Below are 24,654 nucleotides of genomic sequence, written 5' to 3' on the forward strand. Positions count from 1 at the left end.
CCAGTGGAAATACAGGTCAGACGCAACCTTCCCTCGCCCCGAGTCACTCTGCACACCCAGCTCGCTGTGGCACCTGCCCCGGGCTCCCTTCTCTGACCGAGTGTGGATCCCTGCCGAACACACCAGCGAGCACGTTAGAGATTAAGTTCATATACTCTCCAGTTCCCGTTTCACTGAATTCTGTTGGAGTAGAAACATTTGACCTGGCAATGTTTAGAGGTAATTCATATAGTTTTCCTGGTGTGCAGGTGAGAAAACAAGCCCATGCCGGAGAGGAGTCACTCGGCGACACAAGCTCCCGGCAGAGTGGGGCCCCTCCCAGCAAACACGCCGCCTATGGTGCTGCAAAGCTCCAGGTGGTGCACAATGAGCACCTCACCCTTGACCGCTTAAGTCTGGCTGGCTAACGGTGGATTTGCTACACAGTTCCTAAAACGTTAGGCGAGCTGCAGAGGCGGATGCCGACGCCGCTGCGGGGAAAGGCAGGAACCCACCGCAGGCCCACAGGTGCCCAGAACGCCTGCGGGCCAGGGGCTTCAGACAGGAACCGGAAGTTCCCATCATTGGCGGGTGGTCCCGCCACCAGCACTCTGCAGGCAGCAGCACCCTGCTCGGTGTAGTGACGTAACCGCACCCCCAGCCTATTCCGCCCAGACATCTCCCTGGCCTGGCGCGGGAGGCATCGCTCCAGCCAAGAGACCCAAGGACAGCCAAGCTAGCAGGGCGAGCCAGAGAAGCAGACTCGGAGAGTGAGATGCCCGGGGTGCTGCCCACCTCCACCCTCCGGGCTGATGCAGCTGACCGCCAGCAGCTTCCAAACACTCGCCCTCCTACTGTCTGCTTCCGACCTTGGAGAAAACGCTCCTCAAGAGCCGATAAAAATAAGATTTTTTTTTCTGACTCCATCTGCCTCTTTACAAGATAAAGATCGCAGAACGTCCCATGCGCGTGGGAACAAAGCTACTTTCAGCTCACTGGTCAAGTACACACACCCCCAGCGGGAAACACGTCCCCGGGTGACAAAGAGGAAGCCTTCGCAAACGCCCGCCCCCCTCCCCGCTCTTACCTCCAGGGGCGGGTAGGGCGGCGCCATGGCGGACGGGGGCCCGGGGGTGGGCGGCGGCATCCCTGGCGTGGGCGGGAACAGACCCAAGGCGTTCAGATTCAGGCCCGGGATTAAATGTGCTTGCAGCTGCAAGGGTAAAAAGAGCCCTTATTGCCACCCGCCCAGGTGGGGACCGCCCTGCGAGGGGACAGCGGCACTGCCGGCCGAGGCTCGCCCGCCCAGCTCCAGAGTGGTGTTAAATCACCCGCGTCAAAACTGAAAAAGGGGGTTGGCACTCTTGTTGTGCACTGCAGGTACGGTCACTCCCCTGGTCTGCTTACGCCACTTCCTGAGAAGGCAGCAGCAGATGGCCCAAGGGCTGGGGCCCCTGCCACCTAGGCAGGAGGTCCGGATGGAGTTCCAGACTCCTGGCCCAGCCCCAGCTCTTGTGGCCAATTGGGGAGTGAACTGGTTCGAAGATCTCTCTCTCCCCCACTCCTCCCTACCATTCTTTCAAATAACTAAATACACCGTAACAAAACTTAAGATGGATTATCCAGGTGTTCAATTTAAAGCAACATCCCATCTATTAAGGCATATCACCAATTGGCCTTCATACCCTTGGACACACTACTGTCATTTGAAAATTCTTCTGTCTCTGAACTTCATGTGAGTTTCCAAGTTTTAACTTTGTATTCCTGGTAACAACTTGATATGCTTTATGTCTGCTGAAATCAGAAAAGGCTTCAAGGCAGGCCAAAGGCCCAATTCACAGATGTAGAAACTGAGGCTCAGAGAGACTGAGGCTCAGAGAGACCGAGTCAACTGTCAACTCATAAACGGATGAACAGACAATCAAACGCAGCTCACTCACCTCTAAAGCCCACATTCCAATCTACTAAACTTTCAGAGTAACATTTTGAGGGAGGTACTACGCTGTTGTAGGTGCGTATCAGCCCTCCCCATAAATACACAAGTTAAGGCACAGAGACAGGATAATTTGCAGAATTAGCCAAGTCCGTGTCTTTCTTGCTATCCCAGGGTACGTGCTAAGGGACTAAAAGTCAATTAACATGACTTCAAATGATGTCACCGCTCAAGAAATCAATTCTAGGACACTTCACAGCACCCCTAACCCTGCACCAAAGACACGCCCTCTGCATGGACACTGACGTTCATGGAGGCGATGTCGTTTTCGTAGGACTCCCTGATTTTCTTCATGATCTCCTCCTCGGCTTTGGCACACGTCTCCACGCTGCCTTTGACTGTGATGGTGCGTTCCGGGTTGTACAGCGTCAGTTCCTGCAATCTGCAGGTGGAAGAGGGGGAAAGAAAACAGAATGGGAATCACAGGATGATGACGGTTGACAAATCAGCCACAGACAGCAACAAAACCCAGACCGTGGAGGCTGGCAACACATGACCACAGGCGTGCAGACCTGACGGGAGATGAGGAAGGCCTAAAGTGCACCAAGCTAAGCAGAAGCTTCGGGAGAGCACCAAGTACCTCCCTCCGGATTCTCAATAAACGTTACTGGATGCACAGGGTTCCTCAAGCCCCCGGTTTTTGTTGTTGCCATTGTCTTTGTAAAGATTTATCTTATCTAGCTCACTCCCCAAATGGCCACCACGGCCAGCGCTGCACCAATCCAAAGCCAGGAGCCAGGTGCTTCTTCCTGGTTTCCCATGTGGGTGCAGGGCCCAAGCACTTGGCCATCCTCCACTACCTTCCCGGGCCACAGCAGAGAGCTCGACTGGAAGAGGGGCAGCTGGGACTAGAACCCGGCGCCCATATGGGATGCCGGCGCCGCAGGCGGAGGATTAACCAAGTGAGCCACAGTGCCGGCCCCTTACTTCTTTACCATTTAAGAGTTTTCATGATCCAGAAAAACTCTGCTTTGCACTTTGGGAACTTCCAAGGACTCCAGGTGGGGGAGTCTGCCTTCCCAAAATTACCTCTGAGTCCCACAGACACCAAACACAGCACAATATTTTATGTAGTGGCTAGTTCTGGAACAGCCTGTAAGATTGTTTTTTTTTTTTTTTCCTTTTAAGCCCTCCCCTTTGTAAGTACAAAATTCAGATAGGAACTACAAAAAGTTCATGGCGAATGGAGTCAAAAGTTTCTTTTGGTAGGGGCAGGTGTTATGGTTCAGCAGGTAAAGCCACCCACTGCTTGCCACACCCCTATGGGCACCGGTTTGTGTCCCAGTTGTTCCATTTCCGACCCACCCCCTGCTAATGCGTGTGGGAAAGCAGCAACAGATGACCCAAGAGCTTGGGCCCCGGCACCCATGTGGGGGACCTGGATGAAGCTCCTGGCTCCCAGGTTAGCCTGGTCCAGCCCTGGCCATTGTGGTCATCTGGAGAGTGAACCAGCAGATGGAAACACACTCTCTCACTCCCTCACCCTCCCTCACCCCCCGTAACTCTGCCTTTCAAAACCAATAAATCAATCTTTTGTACAATCATGCATTTCCCATGGATTTCTGAAGACCCCTCACATTAGAAAAATGAAGTGCTGATTCGGAAGCCATGTAATGTAAGACGCTGCGGCGTCCACCTCACTCTCTTGACTCGTTCACCCCGGGAGTAGACAGCCGCTGTGTCTCACGGACTTCCAAGCAGCTCTATGGAGGCCCGCGTGGTAAGGCGCTTCGGCTGCCCACCCCCAGCCAGCATTGACTTGGCAGCGGCAGGATGAGATGCCCAGTGGAACCATCCAGGCTGCACAGACCCCCAGAAAGGAGCTGAACAATACATGACCACCACCATCTGCAACTGTGCTACACAGCAATGGGTACCACACTGCTGTATCTTCCAACTTTGGCCAAAAAAGCAGTCAAGGCTTCAGCTAGAAAATATCAGTGGAAAACTCTAGTTCATCCTGCAAATTTCATGAGAGTAGACAATGCTGTCAATACAGGTTAGCAGACTGAGCTGGGTGAAAGGTGTAGCCATGGTAGTGCTCGCTAACCCAAGCAGCCTGGCGGCTGGGAGATGCCGAGCTGATGTAAAACACGCAGAACAGTGTGTCTCAATTCTAATCCCAAAGCAAGGGAACACTCACGGAGATATTGTAATTTTAGTGTCTGTGTCTTGCTCAATTTTTTTAAGGTTTCTTCCTTCTTTACCAATAAGACGGCCTACAAAGTTATTATGGGCTAAAATCTTCAAGGGGATCTCTTCTGTGCTGTAAACAAAAAACAAAACAAAAAAAAATAGAGTCACAAAAAAAGTAAACCCACTTGGGTCAAAACACAATATTCACTCATCAAACATTTATTTCTTAGCTACCATGTGGGAAGCACTATTAGACAATTAGCCTACATTCGAGCAATGCATGGAAAGAGGGAATAAAAAACATAGTCAAGTATTTGGACACAAGTTAATTTTTAATACAGATCGTCTTTTATTCATTCCAGGGACTACCCATGTTCAAGGATGGATTTTCTGACTCAAATCCATATTCCTAAACCCTCCTACTAAACACAAGATACAAATGCCCAAGAATAAAATCCGAGCATACATATGAAAATACAGACTTGGAGATGCACGCATCGTTTACAGAAACAAACACAGCACACTCAACAGCGCTGATACTTGGGGGCGGGGGGCTTGCACCTTTCCGAACTCCCTGTTGCCTCCCCACAGTCGTTTCCCAGTGCCATCAAGGTTATCACACAGTGGGCTTTTCTTCTCCTCTATCCTAAAACACAGCTACATTCTTTCAACACAGGACCCACATTCGAGTTCAGCACCCGTCACCAGAACTAGCAAAGCTCTCTACCAATACTGGGACGAGGTCCCCAGGGGAGCTGCAGTGCCATCTTTATTCTGGATTCCATTTTCAATCTATCTCTGTTCTGTCCACTGATGGTGGCACAGGGCTCAACTCCCACTCGGAATTCCTGTGGAACAGTCATTGGGAGCTCCAGCATACAACACCCAAACATGAAGTCACTGAGCACAGAAGCAGATGCCTTCTCACCTCTACACGCCTGGCTGCCCAGGCCAAGAAGTGAGCTCCAGTGGGCTCTGGGTACAGGTCCACAGAGGCTCTGCAGCCCTGTCTCGGGTAAATCCTTAGACACCTCTGGTCCCCGCTGGGCTTCCTTTGTGCCCCAACTGCTGCTTCTACTGCTGGACTTTACCAGCACCACTTGCCCCGTATCCAAAGGTAAGATAAAACATTTGAATATTTACAAGATGTAAGCTCCTATCTGAAACGTAATGTACTGGAGTGAAATCGACATCTTTGAGATTCGAGGGTTGTTACAGCCCTGTCTCTTCCATTGAGGAAAAGTGTCCCCCCACCCCATACTATTTGTTGAACTCTTTTACTTAATGCAGGGTTAACTATATGATCATTAAGTAAGCTGTTAATAGATCTTAGTCAAGATTAAGAGTGGGAATGTGGGAGCGAGGGTCACTATGTTCCTCAATCTGTATATATGCAATACATGAAACCTGTATGACTTAAATAAAATTTTCTAAAAAGAAAAGAAGATCAGTGGTACCAACCAACAGCAGTCATCGGAGCACTGCCCTTTGCCGGCTGGCAATTCCCCCCCAAGCACCGTCAGACCCCGGGATCCCACCCGCGAGCATCCTGCTGCGCCCTGGGTTAGGGCTCTCCCTACTCACAATTTTGTGTCTTGAGCTTCCTTATGCATGATCTCCAGAATCGACTTGCAAGCCGCAGAGGTGCCCTCGGGGGTGGAGAGGATCGTGATGGACTTCTCGGCGGCCCCCGCGTTCTCCTTGCGGTGCACGTCAATTCTGAAGGTGGAAGAGGCAAACGAGAGGTGTGAGGGCCTGTGCACACGGCGGCGTGTCAGGGCTTCCCGGGCAGGCACACAGTGCCGAGGGGCCGGCAACACCGACGCCTTTGGGGCAAACTGCAGCCTGGTTTCAGGCTGCCCAAGCTGGCTGTGACGAGAGCTTCCGTTTAGATGCCATGGAGCAAGCACCACACGGCGAAGCACCTGGCTTCCCACAAAGGCTTTCTCCTGCCCTAGAACCAGCAGGCACTGGGGTGCGGCCACGAGAGCGGGAGAAGTCCCAGCAGCCAGGCTGACCGCTCAGGCGGTGGGCGTGACCACTGCTGGGCATCCGCGCAGACTTCTCGCAGCTGCTTCCCTGCTCCAGGGCCCTTCCTACCATCTGCCCACTTGACAGAAGAAGTCTGCAGTGAGCAGGGGCAGGAACAAAACCCAGAGGATGGCAACCCTGGTTTGAAGGAAAGCCAATGACCAGTAAATTCAAAATGAGGTCCAACCTTCCCGCTAATTATGCTCCTGCCACTTAAAACAAGATGTCATTTTCTTCCAGACCTGCAAATACTTTCAGACAAAATCAAGCAGTGGTGAGGGGATGGGAAATGGGGTACGCACTCACTTTTGGTGGCAGGTGTAGAGCAAACTGGCAGGCCTATGTCCTCTGACCCAAGAATTCCCGCAGTATCTCCTAAGACCCGACAAGTCTCACAGATGAGCCGGGAAGGGTGGTTTTCTGCCTCAGCACTGTTGACGTCCTGGCCCAGATTCCTTCTTTGGGGTGCATGGGCTGCCCCGTATCCTGAGATGTTCAGCACCATCTCTGGTCCCTACCCACTTGATGCCAACAGCACACCCCTTGGCTAGCTGTGACAACCAAGATGCCTCCAGACAAAGCCAGATGTGCACCAGCCAGGGGTGCGGTGGGGGGCTGGAATTGCCCCTAGATGAGAATCACTGGCCCAGCAATGTTCGCTCTGGCACTATTTGTGACTGAAAAGAAATTGGGAGCTGATGCTGTGGCTTCGTGGGCAAAGATGCTGCCTGTGATGCCAGCATCCCACATGAGCACTGGTTTGAGTCCTGGCTGCTCCACTTCCAATTAAGCTACCTGCTACTGGCCTGGGAAAGCAGTGGGAGATGGCGCGAGAGTGGGAGACCTGGAAGAAGCTCCTGGGCCCCTGAGGTCTGGTCCAGTGCTAGCAGTTATAAACATCTGGGGAATGAACCAGAAGATGAAGTGCATTGTTTCTCCGCCTACCCCCTCCCCCCCCAGGACTCTGCCTTTTAAATAAATAAATCTTTAAAAAAAATTTTTAGGAATACCCTTCAAAATGGCTATCAGGAAGTTATCAACATGTCTATACCATACAACCGATTTTTAAAATGTGGTAAAAATGGGGCCGGCGCTGTGGCACAGCAGGTAAAGCTACTGCCTACGGTGCTGGCATCCCATATAGATGCCAGTTCAAGTCCTGGCTGCTCCACTTCCGATCCAGCTCTCTGCTATGACCTGGGAGAGCACTAGAAGATGGCCCAAGTCCTTGGGCCCCTGCACTCACGTGGGAGACCCAGAAGAAGCTCTTGGCTCCTGGTTTCAGACTGGCACAGCTCCAGCCACTGTGGCCAAGTGGGCAGTGAACCAGCAGATGGAAGACCCCCACCACCCCTCTTCTCTCTGTGTAACTCTGACATTCAAATAAATAAGTATTTTTTAAATGTAGTAAAAGTATAGGTACTAACATGCTAAGAGGCCTTTGACCTTTTTTAAGATTTATTTATTTGAAAGGCAGAGTTACAGAGAGGCAGAGGCAGAGAGTGAGAAAGGTCTTCCATCTGCCTGCCAGTTCACTCCCCAAATGGTTGCAATGGCCAGAGCTGGGTTGATCTGAAGCCAGGATCCAGGAGCTTCTTCCAGGTCTCCTATGTGGGTGCAGGGCCCAAGTACTTAGGCCATCTTCCACTGCTTTCCTAGGCCATAGCAGGGAGCTGGATCAGAAGTGAAGCCAGCAGGACTCAAATCGGCGCCCATATGGGATGCCAGCACAGCAGGTCCCAAGACGCCCTCGATCTTAAGAGAAAAAACGCACTCTGTATCATGCTGGGATTTCTTTTATGTGAGTTACAGTAGATGCTAGGAACCACTCCCATACTGATACATTCCCAGCTTAACAAAGGCCACCTCACAGGGTGAGCTGAATGGTCTCTCTTATCTTTCGTTTGTATATTTGTACATTTGGAATCAAATACAGAGTAAGTCTGCTGTTGTTTGAATAGCCTAAGAAAGACCATTAACCACCCGAAATGGGTGTGCAGGTTCAATTAGCCACTTATTGTGTCCTTTTGGCCAAACACTGCAAGATAAGGAGTGACGTAACTCATGGCTGTGATAATGACCACTTCATTGTGCCAATAAAATCCAGGTCTAGGGTCCAGTGCTGTGGTATACCATGCCTTTCAAATAAATAAAATAAAGTTAAAAAAAAAAAAAAAACTCAAAATCAGGGCAACATAGGAACAAAAATAGGGAGGGCTATCTGGACACAGTTTGTTAAAAAATTGTTAGGGGGGCCGGCGTTGTGGCACATGAGCACCGGTGCAAGACCTGGCTGCTCCATTCCCATCCAGCTTCCTGCTGACGTGCCTGAGTAAGCAGCACACATGGAGCTCCTGGCTTTCCCCTGGCCCACCTCTGGCCATTGTGGCCATTTGGGGAGTGAACGAGCAGATGGAAGATCTCTCTCCCACTCTAACTCTGCCTTCCAAAGAAATAAAATAAATTAATTAAAAAATATGTCTTGAACAACAGTCCCAATCTCAGGAACCTTCTTCCCTGCCACTGTTTCAATCTCCAACTGGGACAGTATTACCAGTGTCTTGGAAACACCATGGGACAGAACATGAAACCCTGATCCCCAGAGAGCATGCTTGGCTGCCTTGGGGATGAGGGTGACCCTCAGGGACCACTCCAGTAACAGATTTCTGATAATGACTGCTTTCGGCGGCAAGGGGCAATTAAATCTGCCGGCAGGGCTCTGCAGATCAATCACTGGGTGAAACAGAAGCTGCTTCCTCCTCAAGTAAAACACATGGTTCGGCTGCAAGCACAGCTCTTTCCCCCAACAAGGAAGCGAGTGGCTTGAGAAAGGACTGATCTGCCGCATGACAAGGGAGGGCAACCACGTGCTGCGTTTCCGCAGGTCACCGCAGACCAAGGGAAGCAGGCAGCCCTTCAAGTCTGAGATTAAAGGCAGGCAAAGGGAAGGAGGTTATGGTTCAGCTGCCCTCCCCACCCTGATTATGAGGCCTGCAGCATTCAGCTCACACACAGGTGAGCAGCACCCTGTGGCTCCCAACAGAGGAAAGTTAGGATTGGAGGTCACTGCAGGGGTCATGGGCGTGAAGCTACCTGCATGAGACAGGAGGCAGCTGGCTCAAGGCAGGCGTGCTGCCTAGGGTGAATGCAGAAGTCCACTTATGCCTGCTGGGGCAAACGCGTGAGCAAGGTGTAGTGCTGCAGGCCTACCTGCAGAGGAAGATCACAGTGGATTCCTTGGGACATGTACAATGAACTCATTCTTGCGCAATGCAAGAAGCCAAGTAATGCAGCCATCGCTGGCTGCACACGACCGTTTCTCCCACCATACCCAGAGGTCCAGGAAGTATGGCCGGAAGAGGCCACAGATGTGCCTGGTGGCACTTGACGGAGCTGGGGGTGGGGAGTGCTTCATGTTTAGGCTGCTTTGGGTGAGAATATGCACATACTACCCAACAGTGTCATGTGGAAAGCAAAACAACTAACATATAATGCACTGGTGCTCCCAAATTGAGAAGCTATCTTCAATAAGAGGGTACTTCAAAAAGTTAGCAGAATATGTAATTAAAATACATTTACTTTGGTGCAAAAAAAAAAAATTGAAATCCATGTATGGTAGGGGGTAAAGTCTTCAGAAGGTTCAGGAAAATGTGTTACAAAAAGACTATGCATGGATATCAAAAGCTCTCCATGAGGGGCTGGTGCTACAGTGCAGTGGGTTAAGCTGCCACTCAGGACATCAATCAGAATTTCTGATCCAAGTCCAGGCTCCCCTGCCTCTGATGCAGCTCCCTACTAATTCGCCTGGGGGACAGCAGGTGATAGCCCAAGCAGTCACCAGACGTAGTTCCCAGCTCCTGATGTTGGTCTGACCCAGCCCTGGCAATGGCCGGCATTTAGAGAATGAACCAGTCAATGGAACATCTCTGTCACTCTGCCTTTCAAGCTTAAAAAAAAAAAAAGCTTTTGCATGAAGATAAGCTTAGCTTTTAATTCCATTTTTCAAGAGCTTTTATGAAATTCCTTCATATGCGCCGAGGGTTTCCGACACAATTGTGGATAGTATCTGCACTCATGTGACAAACCCAAGAGCCTTCCAACTGTCAGCTGATCGCTGTGGCTCCTCATTGCCACTTCTGGAAAACTAGCTCGAAAGTCTGCATGGGAATCTTCCAGAGCCTTAAAACCTGCCAATTAAAACTATCCAGCATCATCTTCAGGAGAAAGCTGTTCTAACAGCTTAATCACAGGATAAACCTGGACCACCCGATGAGCAGCTCTTACTGACAAACCCTCTCTGTGTGCAGGCCATGGATGAAATGGACGGAACTCAGAACGTCACCTCGAAAAGCACTGACTGCCTGTGAGGCTGGGGGGAAATGAGGCAGAGAACAATCTAGCAGCTGCCCTTTGTCTGCCTGGGCCTCCCCCACCAGACCCGGGTGAGGCGTGTTTCATTTGGAAATCTAAGGTTCTCTTGGAGGTTAAGGTCTAGCCCCAGATCTGTACAAAATGCCTAAGACATCAAATCACAAGGAGGGTCACAGAAGAGCACCAGGTACAGGAACACACCCCGTCACTCAGACTCGCGGGGCGATGCCGACAGCCACCCCACCCGGGAACACTCACTTAGACTGGGTCTGCTTGGTGATGTTCCGAATGGTGGCGCCTTCTTTTCCTATGATGGCTCCAACAAACTGGGTAGGCACCAGCAGGCGTAGGGGCAGGTCGCAGGGTTTCTGTTTGGACGCTGATCCCGGGGACCCCTGCCTGGATGAGCCCCTCTGACCAAGTCCCCGGCGGCCTCGCGGCTGCTGCAGGAGGTTCTGTGGCGTGGCCATCTCATCGGGGATGTAGGCTACTTTCAAGGTGAAGTTCTCCAGCTGGAAGCCATTCAGTTTGTCCAAGGCTCTGAAAGTTGACAGGGGCAGGAGGCGGGAAGAAAAGCTGAGCCAAGTACTCACCCTTTTATTAGCCAAGGAACACCCACCTCTTCCACTCGGGATTACAGTCTCTCAGACTTCTGAATAAAGCCCCTACCCAGGGAGCAAACACAGCTCTCCCAACCCGATCCCCCACTTTTCCTTTGAAGTCCACATGGGGTGGGGGAGAAGGGGGACCCAGCAGGTTCCAAATGGAACATATTTGCCATCTACAAAGGAAAAATACAAAGTTATAAAAAATCATTCTGTTGGGACCGGCGCTATGGCATTGCGGGTTAAAGCTGCCACCTGCAACACCCACATGCCATATGGGTGCCAGTTTGTACCCTGGCTTCTCCATTTCCAATCCAGCTCCCTGCTATTGCACCCAGGGGAAGCAGCAGACTATCGCCCAGGTGCCTCGGGCCTTGTACCCACATGCAAGACCCTGATGAAGCTGCTGGCTTTGAGCTGGCTCAGCCCTGGCCATTGCAAATGTTTGGAGAGTAAACCAGTGGATGGAAGATCTGTCTTTTCCTCTCTTTCCATAACTATGCTTTTCAAATAAATAAATCTTTAAGACAAAAAAAAAAAAAAAATCCTGTTATCCTCTTGAATGAGTTTAACCCCGGGGATCAGCAGCAGCTTAGAAATACTCCAACGGTAGGCGCCACATGAACCCGCAGGCTTGTCCCAGCTAGTCTTTGCAAAGTGGAACAGAAAAGAGGCATCAGAAGTATACAGCATGCTCGCTTTACCCTCTAGGTTAACACAAATCATAAATTAGAGCAAATGTTGGCCAGCGCCACGGCTCACTAGGCTAATCCTCCGCCTTGTGGCGCCAGCACACTGGGTTCTAGTCCCGGTCGGGGCGCCGGATTCTGTCCCGGTTGCCCCTCTTCCAGGCCAGCTCTCTGCTGTGGCCAGGGAGTACAGTGGAGGATGGCCCAAGTGCTTGGGCCCTGCACCCCATGGCAGACCAGGAGAAGTACCTGGCCCCTGCCATCGGATCAGCGCGGTGCGCCGGCCGCAGCGCTCTGGCTGCGGTGGCCATTGGAGGGTGAACCAACGGCAAAAGGAAGACCTTTCTCTCTGTCTCTCTCTCTCTCTCACTGTCCACTCTGCCTGTCAAAAAAAAAAAAAAAATTTAAAAAAGAAAAAAAAAGAACAAATGTAAAACAATACAAATGTTTCAAAAGATGTTTGAAACATTTGGGAAACCATCAACAAGTATCTCTAAACTGGTGGAATTTAATACTCAGGACAGTCCATCACTCAGTAAAATTTTAGTTTTTTTTCTTAAGATTTGTTAATTTACTTGAAAGTCAGAGTTATACAGAGAGAAAAAGAGAGGCAAAGAGGCAAAGAGAGAGAGAGATAAAGGTCTTCCATTTGCTGGTTCACTTCCCAAATGGCCGCAACAGCTGGAGCTGCACTAATCTGAAGCCAGGAGCTTCTTCTGGGTCTCCCATGCGGGTGCAGGGGCCCAAGTACTTGGGCCGCCTTCTACTGCTTTCCCAGGCCATAGCAGAGAGCTGGTTTGGAAGTGGAGCACCCAGGACTCGAACCAGCCCTATATGTGATGCCAGAACTGCAGGCAGCGGCTTTACCCACTATGTCACAGTGCTGGCCCCAAATCTTACTATCTTATGAGCCAGTCCCTGACACAGTGGCCCAGGGCCTTGTGGGGTTTATGGTATGATCTGAAAGCAGGCAGGCAGGGAGGGCAATGAACCACACAAAGGGGAGAGAATCTGTCTTCTAATCCATCAATTCTCATAGCACCAGTCTTCAGGGAGAGCTTCGCTGCCTGTCCCCATCTCTCAACTTCACTGCAACACACATAAGGAAAAGAATCCCAAACGTCATTATCTACCTCAGTGACTGCACCAGGTGACCACACATCCAGAACTAGGGCCAGAACATGCCTGCTGCAGAGTTGCCTCTCAGGGATCGCCCCTCCCCTAGCACTACCGATTCACTGTGCCTGTCTAAAATCACACCTAAGTACACCTGCTCTGTATTCTCTCATGGCTGGCACCTTAGTTCTTCTAAGACTCACCCAAATGGTGTTTGACTTCAACTACACACATGTCTTACAAGAGGGCGGCAGCTGCTGCGCGGGCTGCAGGGGAGAAATCTCCCTTGCCTCACCATTTCCGCTCGCCACCAGAGCCAGAGCCCTCTGATGAGTCTGTGGTACTGCCCAATCGCTCACAGACCTGCTGACGCTGGGGGGGTCAACCAGCTCAGTGGCAAGTACATCCAGCAGACCCAGCCCCCACCCTGGAGTGCATCAACAGCCCGTATCCTCTCACCGATCACATTTTGGGCACAAAAGAGCCTCTTTCTGAGGCCAGTTATGTTGCAGCCACATTTCAGTGCATGAGGGAGGAATTTGACAAAAACTGGAATGAGGAGCACTGCAGAAGGAGCCCTGAGTGTGCACAAGCACCAGCTACCCTGTGTGTTACTGCTACAGCTGGGAACAACTTTCTTCACATTACCTGGTAGGGAACTGAATCCAGGGGAAGATAAAGTTGAAGGACTCAACACTTAACAAGGAGCTGGCACTGTGGCCCCAGCCTGCAGCGTCAGCACCCCATATGGGCACCGGTGTGAGTCCCAGCTGTTCCACTTCCAATCCAGCTCTCTGCTATGGCCTGGGAAAGCAGCAGAGGATGGTCCAAGTCCTGTGCCTTTGCACTCACGTGGGAGACCAAGAAGCTCCTGGCTCCTGATTGGCTCAGCTCCAGACGTTGCAGCCATTTGGGCAGATGAACCTGTGGATGGAAGACCTATCTCTCTCTACCTCTCTTTGTAACTCTGCCTTCAAATAAATAAATTTTAAAAAAAAAAAAATCACCTAATGACAGACAAAGTCCTGCAATACTGGATCGTGGATGAATATGCTGGTCATGGTGCAGTAGAGACCAGATTCTCGACACCCATCTATTCCTGCACCTGTTACAAAGCCCAAGGGATAGGAGAAATGGTTTCTGGTTCAACTTCAAGAGAAAGCCTTGCTGGGGCTGGGGCTGTGACATAGCCGGCATCCCATATGGGCGCTGTTTCGAGTTCTGGTTGCTCCACTTCTGATCCAGCTCTCTGCTATGGCCTGGTAAAGCAGAGATGGCCCACGTCTCTGTGCCTCTGCACTCACATGGGAAATCTGCAGGAGGCTCCTGGCTTCAGAGTGGCTCAGCTCCAGCTGTTGCAACCATTTGGGGAGTGAACCAGTGGATGGAAGACCTCTCTGTCTCTGTATAACTCTGCCTTTCAAATAAATAAATACATCTTTAAAAAAAAAAAAGAGAGAAAGCCTTGTTTGCAATCTCTAAAAATTACCAGTTGGGAACTGCACCATGGTTTGAACTGAATGACAGTGCACCAGGGCAGGGACCAGTCTCCCTCAGCTGGTGCGCAGGTTAGAGAAGCTGGCTCTCTACAGCTGGTGAGCACAGCCTCACAGGGTGCAGAAGAATAAATGCGGTAGAAGAGTTCTGTGGCTTTCTCTTTGCCATGCCCTAAGCTGCTGCTGAACTTCTTATTGTTTCAATAGGAAAGTCACTGTGAAGGTCCTGATAGAGGTGTAAACAAATATGATAATGTGTATTTACTTTTGGTTCTATTTTTTTGTACAATATTAATGCAAATGAACTTATTTCTATTTGTACTTTTTAAATTTCTCAATAAACTTAAAAATAAAAAAAAAGAAATGGGCAACTCAGGGCAGGTACTTGGTTAAGATGCCACCCAACATGTCTGTATCCCTTATCAGAGAGCCTGCTGAGTCCTGGCTCTTAATCAGACTTCAGCTTCCTGCTAACGCACACCCTGAGGGAAAGCAGATGATGGCTCAAACACATGGCTCCCTGCCACCCATGTAGGATACCCAGATGGAGTTTCAAGCTCCTGGCTTTGGCCTGGCCCAGCCCTGGCTGTTGCAGGCATTTGAGTGAACCAGCAGATGGACACTCGCTCATTCTCGTTCGCGCTCTCTCTTCCTCTGTTCAAGTTTTAAAAATTAAAATTTCAATTTAAAAAATGTAGACGATAAATTGGTAGAGAAGATAGGCATACATATACACCCTCCTAAGAATACACACCATCATAACTCCCCAGTGCACAGTACCCATCCACCCCCCAAAAAAACAAGCCCTTGCTACTCCGGTTCTCTCCTCAGACTCTGTTCCAAGAGACCCAAGTTCAGCCCAGGCAGGAAAACTAGAATAGACATAAACTGGTTTCTCTCTAGTTACGCACTGTGGGCATTTCCAGCTACACACTACCTCCCTTATTTGGAGATCTATTTTCATTCTTGACTTAGATGGGGGAGGAGAAGTCCCAGCATCAAAAAGAGACCAAGAGCACAGAATTGCAAGGCAGGTGTATGCCAGCAGCCAAGGCCGCTCACTGCCGTTCTCAAGACTCCAAATTCTGCCCTCTTTTCTCACTGCAACCCCCTTCTCCACAGCCTGCAGGCCCCAGCACAGAAGTCAACTCTTCTTCCAGCAAAAGACGACAGTCGGGGCCAGCACTGTGGCACAGCAGGTAAGGCTGCCCTCTGCAATGCCAGCATCCCATATGGGCACCAGTTCAAGTCCCGGATGCTCCACTTCTGATTCAGCTCTCTACTAATGCACCTGGGAAAGCAATGGAAGACGGCCCAAGTGCTTGGGCCCCTGCACCCACGTGGGTGACCTGGAAGAAGCTCCTGGCTCCTGGCTTTGGACTGTCCCAGTTTTGGCTGTTGAGGCCGCTAGGAGAGGGAGCCAGCGAGCAGATGGAAGATCTCTGTTCCTGCTCCCCTGCCCATAACTATTTCAAATAACTAAATTAAAAAAAAAAAAAAAAAAAGGATGCTAGTCAGGCAGAAATACAAATCTCACAAGATGTTGCTGTCATCAGCACCAATCCTCCCCAGCACTTTCCAGAACTGCTGCTACCACATTAGCTCTGCTCACGACCTGTCCTTCCCGTGTTGACAAACACACAGACACGTGTCCAGTTCCCGCCCGAAGCGGAACCGGGGGGCGTGGCGCACACTGCTACGTGGCTGCTTTCCCTGGAGTGCAGCCCATCCTGGGAGGTTCCCATGTGGTCTCCGTGTCCTCAGAGTGGACCCAGGCACAGACCACACTTACCTTCCTAATGCTCCGATGACAGAACCTCCCAGGAGGAGCCTCAAAATATTTGTGGAAATGCATATTATAAAAAATAAAAACCCTGCATGAATTTCAATTCCATTTTCCCATATGGTTCCTTGCTTTCCACCTCTTTTTTCTTGAAAGAATGTGGATGAAGGGCCCCCACATACGGATCTTGCTGAAGGAAAACAACAGCTAAGAAATGTTATGGGTGTTGTTGCTGTGTGTTTACTATAGAAAACTGATGTAGAAATTTCAATTACTCAACATGACTTTCAAGTTTTTGAAGGTCAGAAGCAAAGAGATCACTGAAGTCTCCTTGAAAACCCTGAGGAAACCAGAACCGAGTGAAGGAATCCACTGCATCTACTGGCATAAACAGGCTCCCTTAGAACCTTTCCCATCGCAGCACTGCTAGCCTCAGAAGCAAGCCAACGTTCATGAAATGAAGTCAGCAATGTTACCAAAAACACAAGCCACTCCTCTCGCGAGACAGATGCAAATGCAGAAACATCCTTCTCCATGGAGATGAACAAGAAGCAAACACGTAGTTACAAAATGATTCTAGGTATTCTGGAACTGTCCCAAGAAAGTCACATGTGTCCCAAGAAGCAACTCCGCTCAACTTGGCAAAAACTCTAACTCTGACCTTCATTGTGCCGCTTCCCTAGGACTGTTACTGGAGGGAAAAGCAGAGTCTCTCGCTCAGGAGGTTGGGTGGCGGAGCACTCCTGTACCCCCTGTACTAAGAGCTCCAAATGCAGGATGAGCCAGGCGGAGGGCAAACAACCCCACTGTGTGCACGGGATGGTCTCACTGCCACCTGTGCAGAGCTCCTGACTCGGACACGACCGACAAGGCAGGGGAGCAGCTGACTGCCAGGCAACGGCTTTTCTCGCGACTGAGGGTCCTAAGTTTATGGATGCTAGGCCTACCGCCAAAACCTCTCACGCAGTTATTCAGCCATGTCATATGGCGGTCTGCTGAGTTCATGCAGGAATGATGTTAACACGTTCAGCAAACTCACTGTACAAGACCTGATGGACAACCATTACCATAATTACGGAGCAGACACAAGGGTGTTTATCCCACTCGTGTCACTCAGGATCCTGTCTCCCATCCTCACTTGACCCTTGGCTCTGATGCTTTTAAGTCACTCAGGGGCCAGCGATGTAGTGCAGCAGGTAAAGCTACTGCCTCCAGCTGATGGTTCGTATCTTGGCTGTTCCACTTCCAACCCAGCTCCCTGTTATCAGCCTGGGAAAAGCAGTGGAAGATGACCTGAGTGGTTGGGCTCCTACCACCCACATGGGAGACCTGGAAGAAGCTCCTGGCTTCAGCCAGGCCCAGCCCTGGCTGTTGCAGATTTGGGGAATGAACCAGCAGATGGAAGACCTCTCTTGGTCTCTAACTCTTTCAAATAAAAATAAAATAAAATTTCTTTAAAGTCACTCAGAAGATGCCAAATTACTTTGCTAGTTCACTTAATTGTATTGATGGGTGTATTGAAATAGATCACAGTCAGCCGGCGCCACGGTTCACTAGGCTAATCCTCCGCCTGCGGCACCAGCACCCCGGGTTCTAATCCCGGTTGGGGGGCCAGATTCTGTCCCAGTTGCTCCTCTTCCAGTCCAGCTCTCTGCTGTGGCCTGGGAGTGCAGTGGAGGATGGCCCAAGTCCTTGGGCCCTGCACCCACATGGGAGACCAGGAGAAGCACCTGGCTTTGGGTCAGTGCAGCACGCCAGCCACAGCGGCCATTGTGGGGGTGAACCAACAGAAAAGGAAGACCTTTGTCTCTGTCTCTCACTGTTCACTCTGCCTGTCAGAAAAAAAAAAAAATCACAGTGGAGAAGGCAAAGTGGATCAACCTGAAGTTGAGAGGCAGGGAGAGAAATACAGAAGGAGACACAGAGAAGTTAAAGCTCCCCAGGGTCAACACATCTGAAAAGCAGGAAATAGCAGGGACAACTGGAGACCAGCACCTAGTGCAGCCTCAAGGAAGCAGGCTGGTGCCTCGATGAGGTCATCTTCCAGTCTGGCGATCACCACTTCACCAGTATAGGTGGAAGGTGAGACTTAATGTCCCCTCTCAACTCCAGAACTGCATGTCTAAAATCCCCGTTTTCTTATTTCCAGATGTCTCTGCTGTGATAAATCCCGACAAAACGAGGTGACATAAATCCAGTGCTCTCATTGCCAAGAACGAAGTGGACACATGCCACTCAGCAATAGTCATGAAAAGCCTGGTGAATCACTGCAGGTATGCATCTTAAGGAAGCAATGAGAGAAGAAGTTCTAGTATTTACCTACAGAGGATTCCATGACTAAACTAGTTCTAAAAGCAAAACAAACTACACAGGGGCAGGTGTCTGATGCTAAGTTAGCCGGGACGCCCTCATCCCATGTTGGAGTGCTGGAGTTCAAGTCTCTGGCTCTGGATGGATTCTAGCTCTGTTGGTACACACCCTGGAGGCAGTAGGTGATGGTTCAGGTTCTTGGGCCTCTACCACCCATATGGGAAACCGAGATGGAATTCCTGGATCCCAGCTTCCATCTGTTAGGCCATTGTGGGCATCTGAGGAGTGAACCAGTGGATGGGAGCTCTCTCTTTGGTAAATAAATAAAACTAAAAACTACCACTTGTCACGTTATGGTGTAAAATAAGAATATCAGGATAAGCATGTGGTGCAGCAGGTAGGATCCTGCGTCCCATCAGAGTGCCTAGGTTTGAGTCCTAGCTCCACTTTCAATCCGGGTCTCCTGCTCATGCACACCACCCCGAGAGACCATGGCTTAAGTTCCTGGCTCCTGGGATCAGCCTGGGCCAGCCTTGCTGTTGTGGGCATTTAGGGAGTGAATCAGATGGAGAAGCTCTCCTTTTCTTTCTTTCCCTCTATCTCTGCATCTCAAAAACAAAACAAAAAACTTGTACACACCCTAGACGCACAACAGAGGAGTGCATACATAAACTATAAACTGCGGTGAGGATGAACAACCACGTAGATATTATCAACTGTGCAAACATGTTTGACGAAACAGCACACAGCTGGGGCCGGCCAGCTCCTTTGCTTCCCGTCGCGACTCTCTGCTCGCCGTGTCTTTCCACAGGACCTCCAGCAGAGAGACCGGTGGCCGACAAGAGCAAAATCACCCAGTCCCCAACGGACTCCGACGGAGACTGGGAGTCAAGTCAGGTCCAGCTCCAGGAAGAGATGGAGAAGAGCCGAGCGGGGTGTGTAAGGAACGGCACCCAGGAGGCCACACGTGACCAGGCTGAAATGGTGTGCACAGCTGCATGTGTCCACTGGAGGTGCTGTTTTCTCTTTCTCTATGCTCTACACTTGTGATTTTGTTCAATAACAAACTCGTGAAGCCTATTTTTAAAAAATGTTAAAATGCATGGGACAAAGTTTATAAAACTATATATATAGAGAGTGATGTAACCATTATCTCTGGTTCAACAGCAAGAAATTTCTTTGTCTCGCTGCTTCATCTATTTCTTTTGACATCATAAACCTTCTATTTACATTGAGTTTTTAAAGTTTAAATAGGGATTTCCTCCCCTTGGCCACAGCCATGTTGCTCCCAGCACTTCTGACCCTAAGGGCCAGAGCCTGCTACAGAGCTTCCCGCTGATGGCACGGGATCTGCAATCAGTTCCCGCTGTGAACATGCCGTGTCCCCACAAGGCGGATGGCAGAAACCAGAGCCCTAAACAAAGCAAAGAGTAAGAACTCCATGCTTGCACGTCCTCACTTCCTCGTCACACAGGACAGATCCGCCCACGGTAAGGATGCAGGAGAGCCAGCGACTCCAGCCTGTCCAGCATGAGGGACAAGAGGACCTGAAATACACAGACCCCTACTTTTAAGAACCTGAAAACTTTTCATTATTTTTAGTGATTTCAGTATTTTAAGAATTTAGCCATTTGAGACCTAAAGCTTTGATCAAATGCGTGCATTTCCTATACTGCGTGTGCTGCTGTCCTTCGATTATTCTTAGCCACACGGTGGTGAGAATGTCCACGTTGCATTGTCTTAGAGACAGCCTTATTTGAGTCTTAAAAGTGGCACTGTGGAGCTTTATATAACAAAGCAACTGCAACAAGTAACTGCAACACACACTTTTAAACTTGGTCCCTAGCTCCCCAGGGGCCACTCATCCCTAAATAGTAACAAGGTATCCCAGCTGCCATGACGCATGTTGGGAAAAATGCATAATGGCTCATTTTTGAGCTCTTCTAGGTATTACAGTGAGTGTTTGGGAGGCATTATCTGACTTCTTCTTCAGTAGCCTCATGAGCTAAGAACTATAATTATTCCCATTTTAAAGATGGTGGTGAACCATGATAGATTATCTTGCCCCAAGTCCCAGCTAGAACAAGGGCAGCACAGAGTCTGTCCTGTGGCACCAGGCCCTGAAATGCATCCTCTAAGCTCCCAGGCTCCACTCTCACCACACACAGGCCCACTCCAGTCACAGTCTTCCAGGCAGCAGATGCTAAGAGAAAAGAGGTTGACTCGGAACACCAGTGCAGCCTCATCCCTAAGATGCAAGCGTTGGGTGGATGCCAAGAAAAGGGGCGTGGAGTAATGACACGGCATCTGCGTAGGCGGCTGATGATTACAGAGTCGGGCTGGCAGGGCTCAGGGGTCTCGGGGCAAGCAGCCTGCTCCAGTTCAAGGCACTTGCAGCTGCTCCAAAAGCAGCCAGGAGCCAACAGGTGGAACCAGAGTCACTCTTTTCTGGGTAACCATGTGCCTGGCCATTAGGTAAAATTATTTCCTCTAACTATATGCAAATATGCATGCAAGTGCTTATGTCTTTTTAAGATCTGTTTATTTTGAAAGGCAGAGCTCTAGGGTAGGGGTGAGAGATTTGGAGGCAGAGGTCTTCCATCCACTGGTTCACTCCCCAAATGATGCAATAACCAGAGCTGGTCCAGGCCAAAGCCAGGAGTTAGAACTACATCCAAATCTCCCACATGGGTGGCAGAGGTCTAAGCACTTGGGTCATCTTCTGTTGCCTTCCCAGAGCTTTAACAGGGAGCTAGATCACAAGAGGAGCAGCCAGGACTCAAAATGGCACTCATGTGGGATGCCAGCATTACAAGGAGTGGCTTAACTCACTGCGCCACATGGCTGGCTTGTTTTGAAGCTGATAAAAATTAAAGTTCAGAAAGGACAAGGTTACAAATCAGGACCACCAGACCCACCATCTCCACCACATCCAGTGCCTCTCAAAGAAGATGAATTATCTGGGGCCAGCGCTGTGGCGCAGCGGGTTAACGCCCTGGCCTGGAGCGCTGGCATTCCATATGGGTGCCAGTTCGAGACCCGGCTGCTCCATTTCCTATCCAGCTCTCTGCTATGGCCTGGGAAAGCAGTAGAAGATGGCCCAAGTCCTTGGGCCCCTGGACTCGTGTGGGAGACCCGGAAGAAGCTCCCAGCTCCTGGCTTCGGATTGGCGCAGCTCCGGCTGTTGCAGCCAACTGGGGAGTGAACCATTGGATGGAAGACCTCTCTCTCTCTCTCTCTTTGCCTCTCCTCTCTCTGTGTAACTCTGACTTTTGAATACATAAATAAATCTTTAAAAAAAAGATGATGATGAATTATCCTCCCAGGATGACAACATACTCCACCATCCCTTTCCTAAACACGTTCCAGAAAACTTAGACAATACTTTTCATAACTTTAAGCACAAAATCAAGTCATCCAATCCTCAGATCTATTCTAAACTTGCTCCCAAATACTCAGTTGCTTTCTAATGCTCCTCAGGGTTTGGAACTAATTCATGGGCAGGTAGAAATATTCTCGTAACACAACCTGACTTGGGCTGGACCTGAAATTAGGCAGGCCCTGTGTGGATCCTCTTTTCCCCACCAGGAGGCATGTCTGATGACTGGCACTCGGCCTTCATGTTCACCTGCAATGTTCGGTCGATAGATCACACTCAATACATGAGAGAGTCAATATTAGAATGAGGGCTGCGACGACGACTTCCCTAAATTGAAACTCACAGTCAACTTGCTTAGGTTCTCTAATTACCTGCATTTCCTAACTCCTAGCAGTTCCTCCCTCTCCTCTGGATCAATAGCACTCTACCAATCTGCAACAATCACTGTAAATAATTTTTAAGACGACAACAAACGTGAGTTTCAGCATTGATTCTGCCTTGACCACTGTTCTCACGGCTGTGCTCTCAATGATCTGGATTTATTGTATTGAAGAGGAGGGGCTGTCACACCCCTTGTCCCCACTATAAACTATCTTGTGCTCTTCAAAGGTAGGCTACATCTCCCACACGCAGTCTCTCAGTTCACTGAGCGGAACATCTTTCCCCTTTATCATGAAGCCTCAAATGGCAATCTCCACACCCTGAGCTTCTCATATCATTTCCTATTTTCCGTCCTATAAGGACTCGGCCCTGCAAAATGCTGTATAGATTCTTTGCTACAAGTCAATCATGGAAAACAAATGGAGTCACTGCTTTGTCACTACTCCTACTTTTATGACACACGTGATAGGGTTGAAGTGAAGAACAAAATTTGTAGAATGCATCCACGGCCAGCGCCACGGCTTACTAGGCTAATCCTCCGCCTTGCGGTGCCGGCACACCAGGTTCTAGTCCCGGTCAGGGCGCCGGATTCTGTCCCGGTTGCCCCTCTTCCAGGCCAGCTCTCTGCTGTGGCCAGGGAGTGCAGTGGAGGATGGCCCAAGTGCTTGGGCCCTGCACCCCATGGGAGACCAGGATAAGTACCTGGCTCCTGGCTTCAGATCAGCGCGGTGCGCCAGCTGCAGTGCGCTGGCCGCGGCAGCCACTGAAGGGTGAACCAACGGCAAAGGAAGACCTTTCTCTCTGTCTCTCTCTCTCACTGTCCACTCTGTCTGTCAAAAAAAAAAAAAAAAAAGAATCCACTTGTCTTAACTCATACTGCAATTTCTATAATCACCAGCACCTCATATAAACTGGTTAAAATTTTTTTTTCTAAATGGGGGCAGGTATTTGGCCTAGTGGTTAAGACACTGATTATGATGCCTGTGTCTCACATCCAGGCTCCTGCGTTTGATTCCTGGCTCTGGCTCCTGACTCCAGCTTCTTGCTAATGCAGATCCTGGAAGGCTGAGGTGACGGCACAAGACACTGGAACTGGATCCTTGCCACCCACGTGACTATCGCCAATTTTAAGAATAAGGTTCTGCTTGCATATGTAAATTTCCATCTCTCTTCTGGTTTTTTTTTTTTTGTTTTGTTTTTTTTTTTGATAGGCAGAGTGGATAGTGAGAGAGAGAGAGAGAGAGAAAGGTCTTCCTTTGCCGTTGGTTCACCCTCCAATGGCTGCCGCAGCCAGCACGCTGCGGCCAGCGCACCGCGCTGATCTGAAGCCAGGAGCCAGGTGCTTCTCCTGGTCTCCCATGGGGTGCAGGACCCAAGCACTTGGGCCATCCTCCACTGCCTTCCTGGGCCACAGCAGAGAGCTGGCCTGGAAGAGGGGCAACCGGGACAGAATCCGGTGCCCCGACCGGGACTAGAACCCAGTGTGCCGGTGCCGCTAGGTGGAGGATTAACCTATTGAGCCGTGGCGCCGGCCCTCTCTTCTGGTCTTATCTTCCTCTCCTCAGTGGGCATCCCAGCTGAAGTCCCATTTCATAGCCTGTTTTCCAGTTAGAGCTCAGCGTTGGCCAGTGTGGGCTGGCCTTCCGTCTTCCCCACACAGAGGGCGGTCTGTCCCTGCCCCGCTGCGCCTGGAGGTGCTGAGACTGCCACAGTCAGCGGACACTCAGCACCGTGCCTTGAGCGAGCCGGACGCCGTTCCGCTGGGCGTGTGACCTGAGCAGAACTGTTAAAAGCAGTATTTGCAGGATCCTGATTTTCTCTCTAGTGCTTGTTCTGTCCATTAGATCATTTGAAGCCTACAGAATTAGCTTTTCCTCAGGCAGACTGTTTCGTGTTGAAATATACTTATTCACAAGGCTTTACTGCTCCATGTCTGCACACTTCTCAATGACAATAGTAATCATGAAAGAAATCAACGAGCAACAAGACAACATTCAACACCGTTGTCAGTTTAACACATGATCAACTTACCAGCTTTGGGCAAACCAGCAATAATGTACGTGTCATATGGGGTGGGGAGGCTTTATATAATCTGGCCACACCACCTAGGCCCAGCGCTCCTCACAAACTGGAGAGAATTTAGCTCCATGCGAGATTGCTCTAATGCTGGCATTTGAGATACACTGAAAATGTAACACAACTTCAGCCAACGCAGATTCTTACTAGACATTCAAACGTAAAAGGCAAGGGGACTGCACGGTCCAACTTTGCAAAGTAAGGATTCTTTTGGCCACCCACCAGCCCTTCTCCAATTTAGAAATCCACAAAAACATTAGTTACTGTACTTAGCCTAGTTATTACACATAGATAGAAAGTTTCGGGCTG

General features: G+C 50.0%; 1 protein-coding gene and 1 long non-coding RNA gene across 10 annotated transcripts in view; one reads left to right on the forward strand and one right to left on the reverse strand.

Moving 5' to 3' along the window:
* IGF2BP3 (insulin like growth factor 2 mRNA binding protein 3) overlaps positions 1–24,654 on the reverse strand; it is a 136,144-nt gene that overhangs the window by 22,473 nt on the left and 89,017 nt on the right. For all 9 annotated transcript variants that reach the window (XM_089315380.1, XM_089315379.1, XM_051852815.3 and 6 more), the window contains 5 exons: positions 10,769–11,050; positions 5,693–5,827; positions 4,116–4,238; positions 2,219–2,354; positions 1,067–1,192 (listed from right to left, as the gene is read on the reverse strand). In XM_089315380.1, coding sequence (XP_089171506.1) covers positions 1,067–1,192; positions 2,219–2,354; positions 4,116–4,238; positions 5,693–5,827; positions 10,769–10,980 — 732 coding nt within the window. In that variant the 5' untranslated portion in view covers positions 10,981–11,050. The remainder of the gene's footprint in view (positions 1–1,066; positions 1,193–2,218; positions 2,355–4,115; positions 4,239–5,692; positions 5,828–10,768; positions 11,051–24,654) is intronic.
* Positions 12,248–24,651, forward strand: LOC127492597 (uncharacterized). The gene is made up of 3 exons (XR_007922102.3): positions 12,248–18,472; positions 19,321–19,522; positions 23,268–24,651. It is a non-coding gene; the product is annotated as an uncharacterized LOC127492597 (long non-coding RNA).

This window comes from Oryctolagus cuniculus, chromosome 16 (assembly GCF_051225735.1).
Source record: "Oryctolagus cuniculus isolate XC-2025 breed Fujian yellow rabbit chromosome 16, ASM5122573v1, whole genome shotgun sequence".
NCBI classification, from domain to species: domain Eukaryota; kingdom Metazoa; phylum Chordata; class Mammalia; order Lagomorpha; family Leporidae; genus Oryctolagus; species Oryctolagus cuniculus.